General features: G+C 43.8%; 1 protein-coding gene across 1 annotated transcript; it reads left to right on the top strand.

Annotated features, from left to right (window-relative positions):
- Positions 1-3,432: 3,432 nt before the first annotated feature.
- LOC139557742 (structural maintenance of chromosomes protein 1A-like) lies at positions 3,433-20,915 on the top strand. Its single transcript, XM_071372888.1, has 23 exons — positions 3,433-3,777; positions 4,332-4,520; positions 4,882-4,994; positions 5,461-5,664; positions 6,017-6,255; positions 6,464-6,722; positions 8,300-8,440; positions 8,545-8,727; positions 8,990-9,097; positions 10,571-10,756; positions 10,976-11,155; positions 11,345-11,491; positions 11,736-11,873; positions 12,074-12,297; positions 12,586-12,727; positions 14,071-14,216; positions 14,522-14,675; positions 16,225-16,335; positions 16,698-16,854; positions 17,109-17,263; positions 17,557-17,778; positions 18,580-18,687; positions 18,872-20,915. The coding sequence occupies exons 1-23, from the start codon at positions 3,669-3,671 to the stop codon at positions 18,950-18,952; spliced, it is 3,696 nt and encodes a 1,231-aa protein (XP_071228989.1). The 5' UTR covers positions 3,433-3,668; the 3' UTR covers positions 18,953-20,915.

The raw sequence follows: 20,915 nt of genomic DNA, 5'->3' as shown, positions 1-20,915 counted from the left end.
GCAAATGAGACGAGGGGAAAAGCTTTTATAAAAGGAGACTCACTCTGCCCACACATAATGTGTCTGTGTGTGTTGTCGCGTCTAATGTGCTCGTTATCTCTCCTGAGTGAGTGTGTACGCATCATTTAATTTCTTCAATTCGTTTTGTAATTAACATTTTTTTTAAGCTATGTGTACTCACCATGTCACGGCTCACAGTCTCACCAGACTGGCTTCCTGATCTGCATCCTTGGCTGGTGTGTGTGTGTGTTACAGTGTATGTGTGTGTTTTTGTGGTGTGTGTGTGCGTGCGTGCAAATAGAAAAAACATGTTGACTCCCCCTACTTGTAGAGAAACACCAACGCCATCCTCCTCTTTCATGTTGCCAAAACTGTCTATCACGCTGTGATACAGTACACACATTTAGTTTTTGTTGTCCTAGGCTACCTGGCTAAAATGCTTGCTCACTAGCCTAACTTCCTTTCATGGGCAACGATTAGTCAGCTAGTTAACATTAGTCTACTACATCTAGCTACATGTTGAACTTCCATCCTCTCAGGCCAGGTGCACAATGTATGAATTTATGGTTGGATCAGAATCGCTGTTGTAATCATTGGCCAGTACAGAGAATTAAGTAAAACCACATCTCCATACAATTTTAGGAAAGGAACAATTTTAGCTAGCTAGCTAGCCACCAGAGGACAACAACACAACGAGATGCAACAATTACAAATTTTCTGTCAATAATGACGTTTGGCTTGATGTGATTTTTTTATTTTTTTATTTTTTTTTATTTAACCAGGTAGGCTAGTTGAGAACAAGTTCTCATTTGCAACTGCGACCTGGCCAAGATAAAGCATAGCAGTGTGAACAGACAACACAGAGTTACACATGGAGTAAACAATAAACAAGTCAATAACATGGTAGAAAAAAAGAGAATCTATATACAATGTGTGCAAAAGGCATGAGGTAGGCAATAAATCGAATAATTACAATTTAGCAGATTAACACTGGAGTGATAAATCATCAGATGATCATGTGCAAGAAGAGATACTGGTGTGCAAAAGAGCAGAAAAGTAAATAAATAAAAGCAGTATGGGGGGTGAGGTAGGTAAATTGGGTGGGTAGTTTACAGATGGACTATGTACAGCTGCAGCGATCGGTTAGCTGCTCGGATAGCAGATTTTTAAAGTTGTTGAGGGAGATAAAAGTCTCCAACTTCAGAGATTTTTGCAATTCGTTCCAGTCGCAGGCAGCAGAGAACTGGAAGGAAAGGCGTCCAAATGAGGTTTTAGCTTTAGGGATGATCAGTGAGATACACCTGCTGGAGCGCGTGCTGCGGGTGGGTGTAGCCATCGTGACCAGTGAACTGAGATAAGGCGGCACTTTACCTAGCATAGCCTTGTAGATGACCTGGAGCCAGTGGGTCTGACGACGAACATGTAGCGAGGGCCAGCCGACTAGGGCATACAGGTCGCAGTGGTGGGTCGTATAAGGTGCTTTAGTAACAAAACGAATGGCACTGTGATAAACTGCATCCAGTTTGCTGAGTAGAGTGTTGGAAGCTATTTTGTAGATGACATCGCCGAAGTCGAGGATCGGTAGGATAGTCAGTTTTACTAGGGTAAGTTTGGCGGCGTGAGTGAAGGAGGCTTTGTTGCGGAATAGAAAGCCGATTCTTGATTTGATTTTGGATTGGAGATGTTTGATATGAGTCTGGAAGGAGAGTTTGCAGTCTAGCCAGACACCTAGGTACTTATAGATGTCCACATATTCTAGGTCGGAACCGTCCAGGGTGGTGATGCTAGTCGGGCGTGCGGGTGCAGGCAGCGAACGGTTGAAAAGCATGCATTTGGTTTTACTAGCGTTTAAGAGCAGTTGGAGGCCACGGAAGGAGTGTTGTATGGCATTGAAGCTCGTTTGGAGGTTAGATAGCACAGTGTCCAAGGAAGGGCCGGAAGTATATAGAATGATGTGATTGGTGTGAAGCCAAATCCAAACTGGCTTCCCTTGAAACTTTTTTTTGTGCGCCAGGACCATTCACAGTGGAGTTCACTCAGTTTAGCTCAATGCAGATTGCCTATTATTTTTTTTTTTTTAAATGATCAAGGGAGGCCAAATGCTCTCTGGCTTTGCTTGCATTCAATGCTACGGGGACAACAATGTCAAAATCTTTCTGACCAGAAATGATCAGGTAGATAGGCTACACATACTGAGACAGAGGGGCGCTGTTTCATTTGCTTGGATGCTTTCTCCGGTCAGATACACTACATGGCCAAAGTATGTGGATACCTGCTCATTGAACATCTCATTCCAAAATCATCGGCATTAATATGGAATTGGTCCCCCCTTTGCTGCTATAACAGCCTCCACTCTTCTGAGAAGGCTTTCCACTAGATGTTGGAACCTTGCTGCAGGGACTTGCATCCATTCAGCCACTGATGTTGGGCGATTAGGCCTGGCTCGCAGTCGGCGTTCCAATTCATCCCAAAGGTGTTCGATTGAGTTGAGGTCAGGGCTCTGTGCAGGCCAGTCAAGTTCTTCCACAAAGATCGGAATTGCGCATGGTGATCTTAGGCTTGCGTGCGGCTGCTTGGCCATAGAAACCCATTTCATGAAACTCCCGATGAACATTTGCGGCTGAGCCATTGTTGCTACTAGGCGTTTCCACTTCACAATAACAGCATTTACAGTTGATTGGGGCAGCTCTACCAGGGCATACATTTGACGAACTGACTTGTTGGAAAGGTGGCATCCTATGACGGTGCCACGTTGAAAGTCACTGAGCTCTTTAGTACAGGCCATTCTACTGCCAATATTTGTCTATGGAGATTGTATGGCTGTGTGCTCAATTTTATACACCTGTCAGCAACGGGTGTGGCTGAAATAGCCAAATTCATTAACTTGGAGGGGTGTCCATATCCTTTGGCTGTGTAGTGTACATTTAGCCTCTTGTGAATTGAAGGAAATGTTTGTATTTTTCTTTTTTTCTTGGTCAATTCTTTGGGGAAGTCTGGCTTCCCTTGGCATCCATGAATACACTCCACTGTCTGTCTATATCTTGCCCTCTGTTGCTTACCGATGACCTTCTCTCATTGACCCTCCATCTCCTCCAGTTCTCTTCTCTCCAATGTTGAAGATCCGAGCCTGGAGCGCAGCCTCCGTGGCCAGTCGGCGTTCCACTGCCACATTGGAAAGGTTGTCCACCGGCAAATGAACTTTATACATTCTCGCTATAGTTTTGAACGGGGCTGTAGTTGGCTGAAAAGTTAAACAAAACAGATATTTGGTTGCTTTGGCATTTAAACCTTCTAAAATGATTGCGGTCTGATATCAATTTCACTGTAATAATTTTATCAGTCAGTGTACTGACATTCGAAATAAACATTTACGCTTGAAGTTTTTTATGGCATTTTGATAAATCGTAGCAGCAAGATCTCGCGAGAAGTCGTTCCCTTACGCGCGCTCAGTGGTCTCCAATCCTGCAGGAGGACTGGAAAATGGCGCATTGTTGTTGCAAGGTAATCGCGTTAGTTAGCCTAGCACATCGATCGATAATGTAACTTTTGATTATTTTATAACAAATATTTACAATTTGCGTGCATGGTACGAGTTCAATCGCTAGCTAGCATTAGCTTCTATCACAACAACACAGATTCTTTGTTTTCGCACAAGCGATCTGATCATAATGGGTTATTTGAAGCTAATAGAGATCGAAAACTTCAAATCTTACAAGGGCCGACAAATCATCGGCCCATTTCACAAGTTCACTGCGATAATTGGGCCCAATGGATCCGGTAAGTTATGGTCAATATTGCAAGTATTCTATCTAGCTAATGCTTATTTTAGCGTTACTGCACTGCTGGTAGGTAACGTTACTAGTTTATCCGGGTTGACTATTTGCTACATTTGTTTCAAGCCGCAATGCTTTAATACTTTGTTGACAATGACAGCAATGTACATGCATATGAACCGTTGCATTTGAATTAATATTGGCTACAACTGTAGTTAGCCAATATTTAGCTGGATAGCTATCAATGGCCAACTTCGTTTTGCATGGCTAGGTGCACTGGAGAGTTCTTGGACCAATGAAATGGTGTAAATTGTGTAAACTCTGCCCACCCGTTGCACAGGGACATGCAAAACGAACGCGCCCTACACATTCCTTCCCTGACGGTCACCCAGTCAGTAGGAACAAATAAATGAGATTTCACATGCATAAACATTAGAGCAGCACTTTTATTATGTAGTCTTAACCTAGCCAGCTACTTACGTCCTTTTCCAAATCAACCATATTTGCACGACTTGAATAGATTATTCACTGACTCCATTCATATTCTCTACCTCCCAGGCAAGTCCAACCTCATGGACGCCATCAGCTTTGTGCTGGCTGAGAAGACCAGTAACCTGCGTGTGAAGACTCTGAAGGACCTGATCCACGGAGCTCCCGTGGGGAAACCAGCAGCCAACAGAGCGTTTGTGAGCATGGTGTACCATGAGGACAGTGGAGAAGAGCGCACCTTCACTAGAATCATCATTGGTAAGCCACGGCGTTCCCCACTGACTTTCTCAACACAGATCCATTGATAGAGAGAAACTATGTGGTTAATGACACCTAACTCAATTTCGTCTGGTCCTCTTTGAAGACGTTTATATATCTGATGGCGCAAACAAGGTTGATATGCAAATCCCCCCCCAAAATATACTGTAGATAAAAGTAAGGATCTGTGTCAGTCTGCATAACAACTTTCTTCCATGTTGTCTGTGTGTGTCAGGCTCCTCCTCAGAGTACCAAATCAACAGTATGGTGGGGGGGGGTCTGGCAGAGTACAGTGAAGAGCTTAGGACACGCACAGTAATGCATATAATAATAGTTTTACCCGTTTTTATGCACGTCTTAGGCTCGTCGTCAGAGTACCGAATCAACAGTAAGGTGGTGAATCTGGCAGAGTACAGCGAGGAGCTGGAGAAACTAGGCATCCTCATCAAGGCCAGGAACTTCCTCGTCTTCCAGGTGAGATAACTCACACAGGGCTCCCAAGTGGTGCAGCGGTCTAAGGCACTGCATCTCAGTGCAAGAGGCGTCACTACAGACCCTGGTTCGATTCCAGGCTGTATCACAACCGGCCGTGATTGGGAGTCCCATAGGGCGGCTCACACTTGACCCAGCGTCGTCAATAAATAAATATGTAAATAGGATTTTGTTCTTAACTGACTTGCCTAGTTGTTAAATAAAATAAACACACACACACACTAATATAGTCACAAGCAAACAAATGGTATAAATGAACACAAGCATTTTCTTGATATTTGTTCACAATATATCACGCACATGCAAACGATTTACATAATTAAGCAGAATGTGTGTAGACTTTTCTTATAACTGAATTAAAACTCTAGAGACCATTTGTCCATGGACCTCTCTTAACCTATGTATGACAGTGTTAGTAACCTTTGACCTCTATGTATTCCCCAATCAGGGTGCTGTGGAGTCCATAGCCATGAAGAACCCTAAGGAGCGTACGGCTCTGTTTGAGGAGATCTCCCGGTCTGGGGAGTTGGCTCAGGAGTACGACCGCAGGAAGAAGGAGATGGTGACGGCTGAGGAGGACACACAGTTCAACTACCACCGCAAGAAAAACATCGCTGCGGAACGCAAAGAGGCCAAGCAGGAGAAAGAGGAGGTATGGAGGACACATCCTGTCTGGTGGCACCACATCCTGCTCTTTCCCTCTCCCCGTCACTCACGTTTTAATCTTCTGGTGGAAGTTCATACTGGGACTTTGAGAGTGAGATTGTTAGACTGACATACTCTTATCCCTTCCTCCATACATATAGTCCTTTGTTGTGGTTCTTATGACACACATTTTGTCACTATCGTCTGACATTGATGAAGACCAGTTGGTCAAAATATTAGCCCTGTGAAATGGAATAAACATTTTCCTGTTTTTTACCTGAAAAAGGAAGTGCGAGACTTGTTTTTTTCCTTCAATACACACACACACACACATTCACTTTCTGCCTCCTCCTCTCTAGGCTGAGCGTTACCAGCGTCTGAAGGACGAGGTGGTGAAAGCCCACGTCCAGATGCAGCTGTTCAAACTGTATCACAATGATGCTGAGATCGAGAAGCTGAACCGCGATCTGTCGCAACACAACAAGGGCATTGACAAGGACCGCAAGAAGATGGACCACGTGGAGGAGGAACTGAAGGAGAAGAAGAAAGAGCTGGGGAGGATGATGAGAGACCAACAGACTGTGGAGAAAGAGATCAAGTAAGTGGGGATGATGGATGGAGGGAGGGAGAAAGAGCTGGGGAGGTGATGAGAGACCAGCGAGTAGGGAGCGAGGGTGGGAGTGAGCGAGGGAAAGGAGGGATAGCTCGTAAGGAAGGAGCCAAAGAAATTGTGGAGATTTGATAGGCCAGGGGAAATAGTTGCCATTTTGGAAGTTAAAGAGGGAATATCGTACCCCCCCTTGCAGGGAGAAGGACGCTGAGCTGAACCAAAAGCGACCCCAGTACATCAAGGCCAAAGAAAACACCTCCCACAAGATCAAAAAACTAGAAGCAGCCAAGAAGTCCCTCCAGAACGCCCAGAAGCTGTACAAGAAGAGGAAGGGGGACATGGATGAGTTGGAGAAAGAACAGGGAGCCGTGGAGATGGCCCGGCAGGAGTTCGACGACCGAATGGAGGAGGAGGCCCAGAGTCAGGGACAGGACCTCACACTGGAGGAAAATCAGGTTTGAGACAGGGAGCCTATGAAGAGTCATAAGGATTGTGGTGACTTTACTTTCATTAAGCCGATGACTATTATTTATTTAATCAACTATGTTTAATTGTTACCTGATTTTTAAATGAATCATGTAACATTTAACTCATTAGGATCTGGGGCACCACGAGAGCAGTTGTTTAAAGAGTTACCATCCCCTGAATTAAACTCTAAAGGTCTTTACCTATAACATCCATAAAACAGTCAACATATTAATCATAACCTCTTATCATATCATCATTCTGAACAATCGTAACCACATGCATCTGCAAAAACCTCAGCCGTACTCATGATTCAGTACTACACAAATTGGTTGAATTAATTATTTACTAGCTAACTAAATAATAACACAGAATAAACATACATACTTAATACATGAGAAAAAGGTCCCTAACAGACTGACAACATATGGCGGCGTGTTACATAGAAAATTAAGAGAGGGGTACAATTTAGAACTATCCTCAGAGTAATCATATACTTTGCACACGAACCGCCGCCTTTTTGGAATAAGAGATAATAAATGTACTTACGTTATGTGTGAATGCCTTCGTTCACCATTTATCTCGGTCAGAACCAGCCCTCCTTAGGAAGGTTGTTGGCCTTTCAGCGGCAAGCTTTTATGGCTCTGATTGCCCGAAATGGGTCTCCCTTTTCCCGTCTTGTACTGTTGTTCACTCTGGAAGATAGCTAGCCAGCCGTGTCAGCGGTTCCCATTGCTGATAAGCGTTTTAGGATACGGTGATTTGAAGAGTAGTACAGTAGGATGATTTGAAGAGTTCGATTTTCTAGATATTTGACTCAAGACAGCTAATCAGCCGTACCAGTGATTGTCCGAGAGGGGAGTTTTCTCCTCTCCACCTCGTGTTGATTGTCAGAGTTTTAACCACATTACACGCACACAGCTGCAGCCTGGCAATGTTCTGGTCTAGTCTGGGAGGTGAGTTGAGTTGATTTCATTCACCTTGTGTTGAGGTTCAAAGTTCCAACCATTTAAAATGGTTCCTGGTCTAATGTTGATTTCTGTTACCAAGCCTTTTATGCACTCTGGCCGAAGGGTACGGTTCCGTCAGTCTGACCTCAGTCAGGGCGTGGCTACTTACTATGTACAGTTTATAGCAGATAGATTCTCTTGTACCTTCTAAAATCACACTCTGCTTCATTATAATCTATGAATGGTCATTAGGAGAGAAGCATGGAGGAGGTGGCCCAGAGCCAGGGACAGGATCTGGTGTATTTTTGTTTTTTTAGGTTAGAGCCTATGTAGTCTATGGAGGGTCATAATGGTGTTGGGGTTATAGTGACTTATGTAGCGTCAGATGGCTCGACAGGAGTCTTTTACTGCTGCTCTTTAATTATTTGTTACTTTTATTTCTTATTTATTTTAGGTATTTTTCTTAACTGCATTGTTGGTTAAGGGCTTGTAAGTAAGCATTTCACTGTAAGGTCTACACCTGTATTTGGCGCATGTCACAAATAACATTTGATTTGAATTGAACCATCCAGTAATATCTACTACTCTCCACCTCTTCCCCCTCCTTCCCTCCCCAGGTGAAGGTGTACCACCGTCTGAAGGAGGAGGCCAGTAAGCGGGCGGCCACTCTTGCCCAGGAGCTGGAGAAGTTCAACAGAGACCAGAAGGCAGATCAGGATCGCCTCGACCTGGAAGAGAGGAAGAAAGTGGAGACTGAGGTAAAGGATGCTGATACAGAATAAAGGGTTGTGCTCATTGGGGCACCCAACGGAAAAGTTGGTGACTAAAGAGAGAGAAACGTTATTCAAATGTTCATCTGCAGGCAAAGATCAAGCAGAAGATCCGTGAGATAGAGGAGAACCAGAAGCGTATTGAGAAGCTGGAGGACTACATTACCACCAGCAAGCAGTCTCTGGATGAACAGAAGAGAATGGAGGAGGAGTTGACTGAGCAGGTGGAGGGGGCAAAGAACAGGATCGACGAGATCAACCTAGAACTCAATCAGGTACTGGGACGCTATCTGTCAATCATTCAATCAGTCATTGATTGATACTGAAACACGTTGGGAAAGACGAAACATGTGTTGACATTACATGATAGCTCACAAATGCCAATCTGGGGAAAAAAACTGAATCTTATCATTTCAGTTTTGCTGTTATGGATTTTCTAGCAAATGGCAAGTCCCTGGAACCTGTCATATACATGGTTTGGGCTGAGGACATTAAGAAATTTGATTGACAGCCTGTCTCTCTGTGTCTGTTCCCTAGGTGATGGAGCAGCTAGGAGACGCCAGGATCGACAGACAGGAGAACAGCAGGCAGGCACGCAAAGCAGAGATCATGGACAGCATCAAGAGACTGTACCCCGGATCTGTGGTAAGACCTGGAGGCTAGCATAGGGTAACGACAGTGTTGTCTGTAGAGGCTAGGGGTCAGAGGCTAGCATAGGTTAACGACAGAGTTGTCTGTAGAGGCTAGGGGTCAGAGGCTAGCATAGGGTAACGACAGAGTTGTCTGTAGAGGCTAGGGGTCAGAGGCTAGCATAGGATAACGACAGAGTTGTCTGTAGAGGCTAGGGGTCAGAGGCTAGCATAGGGTAACGACAGAGTTGTCTGTAGAGGCTAGGGGTCAGAGGCTAGCATAGGATAACGACAGAGTTGTCTGTAGAGGCTAGGGGTCAGAGGCTAGCATAGGGTAACGACAGAGTTGTCTGTAGAGGCTAGGGGTCAGAGGCTAGCATAGGATAACGACAGAGTTGTCTGTAGAGGCTAGGGGTCAGAGGCTAGCATAGGGTAATGACAGAGTTGTCTGTAGAGGCTAGGGGTCAGAGGCTAGCATAGGATAACGACAGAGTTGTCTGTAGAGGCTAGGGGTCAGAGGCTAGCATAGGGTAACGACAGAGTTGTCTGTAGAGGCTAGGGGTCAGAGGCTAGCATAGGATAACGACATAGTTGTCTGTAGAGGCTAGGGGTCAGAGGCTAGCATAGGGTAATGACAGAGTTGTCTGTAGAGGCTAGGGGTCAGAGGCTAGCATAGGATAACGACAGAGTTGTCTGTAGAGGCTAGGGGTCAGAGGCTAGCATAGGGTAACGACATAGTTGTCTGTAGAGGCTAGGGGTCAGAGGCTAGCATAGCTAGGCTAGCACACCGTTCCCTGTAAAGGCTAGAGGCTACCTGTCTGGTAGCAGAGATCATGGAGAGCATGAAGAAACTCTACCGCAGATCTGTGGTGGGACTGGGGACTGGATGCTGGCACAGGACAACCACAGAGTTCACTTTCTATGCCTGTCAATCAATCACATTTATTTTATAAAGCCCTTTTTATATCACCAGTTGTCACAAAGTGCTTATAAAGAAACCCAGCCTAAAAGAGGAAGCAATGCAGATGTAGAAGCACAGTGGCTAGGAAAAACAGGCCAATACTCTGTGCCGGGTGGAGATTATAAGAGTACATGGCCAATAAGGCCAGATCATTCTTCAAGATGTTTATAGATGACCAGCAGGGTAATAATCACAGTGGTTGTAGAGGGTGCAACAGGTCAGCACCTCAGGAGTAAATGTCAGTAGGCTTTTCTTAGCTGAGTATTCAGAGGTGGAGACAACTGGTCCGGTAGAAAGATGGTCTCTCTCTGTTTTACTCTCCTCACACCTGTTCTTGTGTTCTAGGCACGTTTCTTCTCTTGCAATATTGATAATATATGCCATTTAGCAGACACTTTTATCCAAAGCGATTTCCAGTCATGCGTGCGAAGCGCCATGCTCTACTGAGTCATCAGAACATTGAAGTCATCGTGAAATGGTTTTTACATATTCCAAAGCTCACGTTCTCTCCCCACACCCTCCCTCCAGTACGGCCGTCTGATCGACCTGTGTCAGCCCACTCAGAAGAAGTTTCAGATCGCTGTGACCAAGGTGCTGGGCAAGAACATGGACGCCATTATCGTGGACTCAGAGAAGACCGGTAGAGACTGTATCCAGTACATCAAAGAGCAGAGAGGAGAGCCGGAGACCTTCCTACCACTCGACTATCTGGAGGTAAAACACTGGGGGAAACTACGGTTAATGGGACTGGTCGCACTTACATAGGGTGGAACCCTAACAGTTACCTCAGTCTTTACTGTCCGGGTCTCTCTGTGGTTGTGTCAGTCTTTACTGTCCGGGTCTCTCTGTGGTTGTGTCAGTCTTTACTGTCCGGGTCTCTCTGTGGTTGTGTCAGTCTTTACTGTCCGGGTCTCTCTGTGGTTGTGTCTCCAGGTGAAGCCTACAGATGAGAAGCTGCGTGAGCTGCGTGGAGCCAAGCTGGTGATCGATGTGATCCGCTACGAGCCGCCTCACATTAAGAAGGCCCTGCAGTACGCCTGTGGTAACGCACTGATCTGTGAGAACGTAGAGGACGCTCGACGCATCGCCTTCGGAGGGCCCTACAGACACAAGGTACAAACACATGGACACACACACACACCTTCACTGGTTGATTGAAAGTTATGCAACCTAACAAAATGTATTTTTCTGTCTGTCCGTCCATCTATTCCCCTCTCTCTCTCTATCTCATCCTCACCCCCCCCCCCCCTCTCTCCCTCCATCCTCTCTCTCTCCATCCTCACTCCCCCTCTCTCTCTCCAGACGGTGGCCCTGGACGGTACACTTTTCCAGAAGTCTGGTGTGATCTCGGGTGGAGCCAGTGATCTGAAGGCTAAGGCCAGGCGCTGGGATGAGAAGGCTGTGGACAAACTCAAGGACAAGAAGGAGAAACTCACTGAGGAACTCAAGGTAACCTGTCTCTAAAAACGTTATAGGCCTGTACAATGAATTGGGGTTTGTGTATATAAAGTTTCTTTCCTGAAAAGCACATGATTCTGGGTGCTGATAAGCCAGTGCTGGACTTGTTTACCCTCCGTTCATTGACTACTGTGTGTGTGATGTATCTGTGCAAAATATACTAAACTAATTTAGTATCAGAAATCTGGCGGATGCTCACTACATTATCCACAATGCACCTCTCTTGTGTCTACAGGAGCAAATGAAGGCTAAGAGGAAGGAGGCAGAGCTGCGTCAGGTCCAGTCTCAGGCCCACGGCCTCCAGATGAGACTAAAATACTCCCAGAGTGACCTGGAACAGACCAAGACCCGCCACCTCTCCCTCAACATGCAGGTATGGAGGTGTAGCAACACAGTGGGCCACAGCACAAAGTGTGTCAGTTGGTTTTGTAACTTGAGGCTGTGGAGTAACATGTGTCTCTAAGTGCCCATTTGTGGTTACATGATGACCTCTAATTGGTCATTAAGAGTCATCAATAGTAGTAGTGGTGTGATTCATTAGACTAACTCAAGTCATTTTCCCACTTCCTGTAGGAGAAGTCTAAGCTGGAGAGTGAGCTGGCTAACTTCTGCCCTCGCATCAACGACATCAAGAGGATCATCCAATCCCGTGAGAAGGAGGTCAATGATCTGAGAGACCGTATGAACGTTGTGGAAGACGAAGTGTTCATCGAGTTCTGTAAGGAGATCGGAGTCAGGAACATCAGAGAGTTCGAGGAGGAGAAGGTCAAGAGGCAGAACGAGATCGCAAAGAAACGGTGAGTCTCTCATCATCCCCTGTGGGTCAATATGAACCGAGTCAACCTGTTTTTAATGCACTGCAGACGTCCATTTTGTGACTCGCCTGTCTCTCAGTTTCTCTGGATAGTTTGACCTAACATCAGCCATTTTGGGCCTAGTCTGTCACTCAGTTTCTCTGAGTGTGTTGACCCTTGACCCCTACATTAATCCAGTTCATGCCTTGCCTTTAGCCTGTCTCTCAGTTTCTCTGAGTGGGTTTACTTAGCTAACGTCGTCCATTTTGTGTCTGTCTTTGTGTCCTCTAGGCTGGAGTTTGAGACCCAGAAGACTCGTCTGGGCATCCAGCTGGACTATGAGAAGAACCAGCTGAAGGAGGACCAAGAGAAGGTCATGATGTGGGAGCAGACCGTCAAGAAGGACGAGGCCGAGATAGAGAGACTCAAGAAGGTAAGTCGAGGCTGAGATACAGACTCAAGAAGGTAGAGACACTATGGCAATATATAGAGTCTCAAGAAGGTAGAGAGGTTAATGTAAACGGCTTCTAAACGACAGTGCATTCAAAGTATTCACCTCCCTGGACTTTTTCCACATTTTGTTGTTACAGCCTGAATTTAAAATGGATTGAATCCTGATTTTTGGTCAGTGGCCTACACACTATACCCCATAATAACAAAGTTATTATGTTTATTTTTATTTTTTTTATACAAATGAATAAATAAATAAAAAGTTGAAATGTCTTGAGTCAATAAGTATTCAACCCCTTTGTTATGGCAAGCCAAAATAAGTTTAGGAGTAGAACTTTGCTTAACAAGTTCATGGACTCTGTGGATTATTGCACTCTGTGTGCAATAATAATGTTTAACAATGTTTAACATGATTTTTGAATGACTACCTCATCTCTGTACCCCACACATACAGTGCATTTTGAAAGGATTGAGACCCCTTGACTTTTTCAACATTTTGTTTTGTTACAGCCTTGTTCTAAAATTGATTAAATTGTTTTTTCCCCTCATCAATATTCACACAATACCCCATAATGACAAAGCAAATACAGGTTTTTAGAATGTTTTTAGAAAAAACGGAAATATCACATTTACATAAGTATTCCAGAGATGTTCGATCGGGTTTTCAGCTGTGCTAACATAATTGCAAAAGGGCTTTCTAATGATCAGTTAGCCTTTTAAAATGATAAACTTGGATTAGCTAACACAACGTGCCATTGGAACACAGGACTGATGTTTGCTGATAATGGGCATCTGTACGCCTATGTAGATATTCCATAAAAAATAAGCCGTTTCCAGCTACAATAGTCATTTACAACATTAACAATGTCTACACTGTATTTCTGATCAATTTGATGTTATTTTAATTGACAAACAAAAATAGCTTTTCTTTCAAAAACAAGGACATTTCTTAGTGACCCCAAACTTTTGAAAGGTGGTGTATATTTAATCCATTTGGGATTCAGGCTTATACTACATTTTGGACACGACAAAATGTGGAATAAGTCGAGAAGTAGGATGAATACTTTCTGAAGGCACTGTAAGTCTGTGTCCCGATTCGCTACCCTTCTCCTGAAATGTGCAATTGCACACTCCTGCTCGTGGATTTAACAATCAGCTGCCAACCACCCTCCACCAATCCAATGCTTTTAAATGCATGACGAGGAAATGTTGGGACGCGGCCTAAATTCTCAGACCGATGGCGTCAATCAAATGTGTCATTTTTTTCTTTGTTGGTCAGATTGGAAGAGCTTTCAACCCTTTTCTCCCTGTGTCTGTCTTTCCCAGGAGGAGCACCGCCACATGAAGACCATAGATGAGACCATGGCCCAGCTGCAGGACCTGAAGAACCAGCACCTCACCAAGAAGTCAGAGGTCAACGACAAGAACCACCAGATGGAGGAGATACGTAAGAAACTGGGAGGAGCCAACAAGTGAGTCTCAAAGTTTAGACACGCCCACGCCCACAAACCAAACCCTCATCCTCTTTTTTCCACCCATTTCTAAAAGGCACATATTTTTTGACTTACTACATTGATTTATTTATGTGTTTTAAGAAAAAAGAACAGTTGTAGCGTTGCCATTTTGTTTCAGTGTGTGTTTATGTTTGTGTTTGTAGTAGTATTTTTTGAGCAATGTGTATTATTCCCTCAGGGAGCTGACTCAGAAAGATTGTTACGAGTTTGTAGCATTGTAGTTTGTGGCGTTATTGTTTGAGCAATGTGTATTATTCCCTCAGGGAGCTGACCCAGCTGCAGAAAGAGGTGACGGCCATCGAGACCAAGCTGGAGCAGAAACGCAGCGACCGCCACAACCTGCTGCAGGCCTGTAAGATGCAGGACATCAGACTGCCGCTATGCTCTGGGACCATGGACGACATCGGCCAGGGAGAGGTACTAAACACACTCTTTATTTTTCTCGCTCTCTCTCCCTTCTGACCAGGGTTTGGTAGGTTACTTTCTAAATGTAATCCGTTACTAGTTACCTGTCCAAAATTGTAATCAGTAACGTAACTTTTGGATTACCCAAACACGGTCATGTAATCTGATTACATTCAGTTACTTTTAGAAGAAGACAAAAATGTATGTTACCAATTGAACGACATCTATTGCAGGATAAATCAATTTTAAAGTTTACATATCTGGCCATATATGGATGTTACATTTTACTTTATGGGTCTGTTAGATAGGCTTCTTCTAACCCACCGCTTTCTACTACATATAATAACACTATTAAATTATATCTTTACATTAAATAAAAATAAGTGTGCGAGTTTGAGCATGTGAGCATTAGGACTATGGATGCATTTTTTTTATCAGCATGAATTAGATTGGTTAATAAAAGCCTTACTTTAATTCCATAGCCTGGGATCAGCACTATGCAGCTGTTGCAAGAGCACATTTTCACTGGCTTTCCGCTAGGTTTCAAAAACAATGATTAGATAGGCAGCTTAAACTTCTTGAATTCAACCATTATTGGGTTCAAATGTACATTTAGATTTGTGAACAGCATCCACAACAACCACAATCCGTAAGGCTCCAATAGTTAAATGAGAGAGCAGCAGTGTGATTCAACAATAAGTGATATCCGTATCGGCGTAGACTACACCACTGCTGTCATCCTTACCTCCAAGCGTTTATTCAAGTTGGATAATCTTTGGATGCTGACAGCAGTCGCACCATTGGAAGATGGCTTGGACTGTAGCCTACAAAAGCCTATTCCTGCTCTTTTTCCGTGATCCATCAAAAACGTTTGGTGAGTCATCATAGTGGTCTCTGACATCATAGTGGTCTCTGACATGTGTGTCATCATAGTGGTCTCTGACATAGTGGTCTCTGACATCATAGTAGTCTCTGACATCATAGCTGTTTCTGACATGTGGTCATCATTTGGTGTGTCGTCATAGTGGTCTCTGACATCATAGTAGTCTCTGACATCATAGTGGTCTCTGACATGTGTGTCATCATAGTGGTCTCTGACATAGTGGTCTCTGACATCATAGTAGTCTCTGACATCATAGCTGTTTCTGACATGTGGTCATCATTTGGTGTGTCGTCATAGTGGTCTCTGACATCATAGTAGTCTCTGACATCATAGCTGTTTCTGACATGTGGTCATCATTTGGTGTGTCGTCATAGTGGTCTCTGACATCATAGTGGTCTCTGACTTGTGGTCAGACTTGCTCAGGTAGAACAAACTTAAGCTTGCGCCTTTTTTCAATGCTGATTTGAATGTCATTGAGTCAAAGATTTTTTTCGCAAACATCCTTTCTGAATTTAAAAGTAATCATCTAGTTTTTCAAAACTGTCTTATCTGATTACAATATTTTTGCTTGTAAAGTAACGGATTACAGTTAACATTTTTGTAATCCGTTACTCCCCAACCCTGCTTCCAACCGACCTGACTTGACTGCCTCACTGTGTTCACTCTCTCCCCCTCTAGGGGAGCTCCCAGCAGGAGGAGTCTAGCAGCAGTCAGAGAACGTCCAGTACTGTCCTGGCTAAAGAGGCTCTCATAGAGATAGACTACAGCATCCTGTCTGAAGACCTCAAGGTAAGAAGTACACACATGCCTGAACCCTGCATACTAAGGCTGTGTCTGGGAGTGTGCAAGTAGATACTTTAGGAGATGTGTGGAGAATTGGGACATAGTTTCTCTCTCCACATAGACTCAGACTCTATATCTATGTGTACTGTAGCTGTTTCAGTCATGATTCAATACCCAGCAATAGGGTTGTTTTAGGTGAGTTTGAAATGCAGTGTGAGCCGAGGATATGAGTCACCTAACATATTTGTGTGTGTGTGTGTGTGTGTGTGTGTGTGTGTGTGTGTGTGTGTGTGTGTGTGTGTGTGTGTGTGTGTGTGTGTGTGTGTGTGTGTGTGTGTGTGTGTGTGTGTGTGTCTGCACTCTCTCAGGACGCGCTGGCGGAGGATGAGATCAAAGGAGAGATGCACACACTGCAGCAGCGGCTCAACGAGCAGCAGTCTATACTGCAGAGGATCAGCGCACCCAACATGAAGGCCATGGAGAAACTAGAGTCTGTCAGGGACAAGTTCCAGGAGACCAGCGATGGTAAGAGGGAGAGGAGGAGGTCAGGGTTTAGTTGGAAGGTGTGGAACCCAACATGAAGGCCATGGAGAAACTAGAGTCTGTCAGGGACAGGTGGAGGGGGATGAATTGAGAAATGTAGAACCCAGGCTTACACTTGAGTCTGGAGACATGGGCTAACCTAATCCCTCTCACTGAATGTATGAAATGTTACTGAAACAAGAAAGAATTTATAATTATTGCATAATGTGTTCATGATGATCTATTCTGTATTCCAGAGTTTGAGGCGGCCCGTAAGAGAGCCAAGAAGGCCAAGCAGGCGTTTGAGCAGATCAAGAAGGAGAGGTTTGACCGCTTTAACGCCTGTTTTGAGGCTGTATCCACCAACATCGATGAGATCTACAAAGCCCTGTCACGCAACAGCTCTGCCCAGGTATCACTCTCTGTGACCAGATAGCATATTGTTTTGTCCTATTGGGTTGAGTCAAATGGAGTGTCCTTGGCAGGTGCTGACTTTTACATGGTTAACTGTGTTCCCAGAAGAAACTACATTTAACTTATTCAAAATAATGTAAAAAAAATTGGGACTAAAAGTTATGCTTTTAGTCTAAAGAAATAAAACCATCAGCTTTTAATTGTGAGCGAGACAACTATTCCTTCTTGGATGTTGTGATATTTGGCTGCACCTCTGTGTACATGTTGGTTAAATATCTGTCTACCCCCCAGGCCTTCCTTGGGCCAGAGAACCCTGAGGAGCCTTACCTGGATGGGATCAACTATAACTGTGTGGCCCCTGGAAAGAGGTTCAGACCCATGGACAACCTGTCTGGAGGGGAGAAGACTGTAGCCGCCCTGGCTCTGCTGTTCGCCATACACAGCTACAAGCCTGCCCCATTCTTCGTCCTGGATGAGATTGATGCTGCTCTGGACAACACCAACATCGGCAAGGTGTCTAAAACCCTGCTGCAAAAACAACATTTTTTAAATCTCCATACTCCTTACCCCCCCCCCCCCCCCCCTTCATTTTACCTTCAGAACAGCCTCAATTCATCGAGGCATGGACTCTACAAAGTGTTGAAAGCGTTCCACAGGGATGCTGGCACTTGTTGACTCCAATGCTTCCCACAGTTGTATCAAATTGGCTGGATGTCCTTTGGGTGGTGGACCATTCTTGATACCCACTGTTGGGCGTGAAAAACCCAACAGCGTTGCAGTTCTTGACACGAACCGGTGCGCCTGGCACCCACTACTATACCCCGTTCAAGGAACTTCTATTTTTTAGTCTTGCCCATTCACACATACACAGTGTGTTCTCACTTGCATCAACAAGTGAAAACAATAAGGGATCCTAGCATCTGGATTCACCTGGTCAGTCTGTCATGGAAAGAGCATGTATTCTTAGTGTATAAAGGGGATAGGTTGGAAGTAGGATGCCATTTCAGACGAGCCTCATGTTATTGTCATGTCTAATGTGTTGTCCATCCATATTTGTGACCAGAGCCATATATTTAGAGAGTTGGGCCAACTTTAAGAATGGATGCCATGTTGGCACCTTCGAGCGTTCCATTTATCCATTCATGACGAGAATTTTGAATATTGTACTTGTCATTGCTTTATTATTCAGTGAACTGCTTTTGGTCAATATTGCCCGTGGGGAGCTAACATGGCTGCCATGGAATGTAGGTAATATAAATGCATCATAATGCAGAAACCTCAACGTCCTAACTCTCTAAATATGTGACCCTGCAGGTGGCCAACTACATTAAGGACCAGTCAGTGAATACTCAGGCTATAGTGATCTCTCTGAAGGAAGAGTTCTACACCAAGGCTGACTCGCTCATCGGGGTCTATCCAGAGGTATGCTCACACACAAGCACCGCATAAACATAAGATGCAACACACCTATCCATAAATCCTTTTAACACTTTCGCATAAAAAGAAATACTTTCCATAAGACTGTCTTTACATTTTAGTCAAATGTAGTCGTGTGTTGATGTTTAATAATGGCAAAACTGACAGCACCACTCTTTCCCCTCCACAGCAAGGAGATTGCGTCATCAGCAAAGTACTAACCTTTGACCTGTCTGTGTACCATGACGCCAACCCCAACCCCAATGAGTAGAACCCAAACCAGCAGGACATCACTCGGAGGAGAGGAGCGAAATTAAACGACAGGCATACCTTTTAACTCATTGGCATTTTGACATTCTGCTTGGTCAACTGAACCATGGTTGTATTCCTTAGGGCAGGCAACTGAAAACGTTTTAAAACATTTTGTAACTGTTAAGAGAATTATGTTCTCAATGTTCATAAACCAATTCAATCAAACTACTCAGTCTGCTAGATCAGGATTTGTAAGATACTGATTGAAATGAAACAGACGGAGGCCCAGCTAAAATAGTCAATAAGGTTTATTCACGGGAACGTTCTAAAGTCAAGAATACAAAACAATTCATTTTATACTGGCTTCTTTCTCACTCACACATTCACACAACCATACGCACACATATTCACACTAACATTAGCACACAATGTCCTGCTACGCACACACATTCACACTAACAGAAGGTATCCTCTCCCAAATCTCTAGTCAGGTCGGCGCCGAATTTTGCTCAGACAGTCTGTGTTTAAAATACCATAAAGACATAAACATTAGCTATATTGTTTTACCCTAATTCTGACTAGGACTACACATTTATTGATTATGATTTTATACATTCTAATCAATTCCATACAATTATGTTTCAGGGTGGAATATTCTAATCATTAAATTAACAGATAAATCCCATTAACAGTAACTGACAATGGAAATGAGTGTTTTTTTAAAGTCCAGCTAGTCCCTTGCTGTCTCTGCCCGTTTTATACCTCTTTAAAAAAAAAACTTGCTGAAATGTATGTATCTGAAATCCTGGTAAGTACAGCCTGCTTGGGCATTTTTCATTTATTGTGCTACTTTCATTATCTGATTTGTGTTAGAATTGGAAAAGCCTTAGGTCTCATTTGATGTCTGCTTCATTGCCAGTCGGATGTCATCCGATTCCCCCCCAGTTTAACTAGCTTTGATCCAAACTGAGTTGCTCTGGTTGTTTCACTTCTTCACGATGTGGTTCAATGTCAGCAATGCCTATGGTTATAATTTCTCTGTATTTTGCCTAAGATCAAGTGTAGTATCAAGTCAGGAATGGCTACAGTTGGTTTCACCAACAGGAATGGCACCAAATAAGAAGTTTTTGTACAATGTACGACCATAAAGAAAAACAACCCAAGGAAATACCTTTGCGGTGTTGAAGAGAAACACTATAATACCTTTCTCAGTGTCGGAGATGGAGAACCTGTCGAGTTTGAGGTGGATGAAGAGAGCAGACGCACATTTGGGCCCTGTGTTTTGCGCAATCATGTGCCATAGCAAGATTTTATCCTGTATTTTAAGGGTTATCTAGAAATGAGAATTACACCAAAAATGAAAGCAATTGTCTGAGGATGGTGCTGGACCATCTGACCTAAAATAAAAGGGGACAGTTTGAAAAAGCTTTAGATGAAGGTTAAAATCCAGGCATGTCACATGACTGTGCAAAACACAGGACCCTACTTATTGAACACTGTTTAATGATCTTTAAATGCATCGACTACATTACAAACTGTCATGAGATAATCATGGAACTCCATTAGGGTGACCAATATCATTTTATCACCTAAATAGAGGTGACAACTGCTGAACATCACTTTAAAATGATAATGAAAAGCAATTATTACCTTAGTCTTTGCTAATAATGTGTTTCTACTGTAGCACGTCTAGGTACATCTGTTTCTAGCAGAAAGTTCGTATCCAATCTTCATGAATTGTATTATCACTTTTGGACAATTTATTTAGGTGTTAAAGTTATTAGTAGCTGAATACCATTGATTTGGGGAAGTGTTGTCTGCTTTTGATAGTGGCTTTGAAAGTGTCCCATGGCATTTATTTTGAATCAGTCCAAGACATATGATGTAACTCCAGTTATGGGTCAATCCTGCTTCAGAAATGTTGTCTATTCCATTGACGGTGGATTGATTCTTTTCAGTTAATAAACACAACTATTTTAGAA

This window comes from Salvelinus alpinus, chromosome 28 (assembly GCF_045679555.1).
Source record: "Salvelinus alpinus chromosome 28, SLU_Salpinus.1, whole genome shotgun sequence".
Classification (NCBI taxonomy): Eukaryota; Metazoa; Chordata; class Actinopteri; order Salmoniformes; family Salmonidae; genus Salvelinus; species Salvelinus alpinus.
Note: the sequence above shows the minus strand (reverse complement) of the source record. Positions and strands in the feature narration are given on the sequence as shown.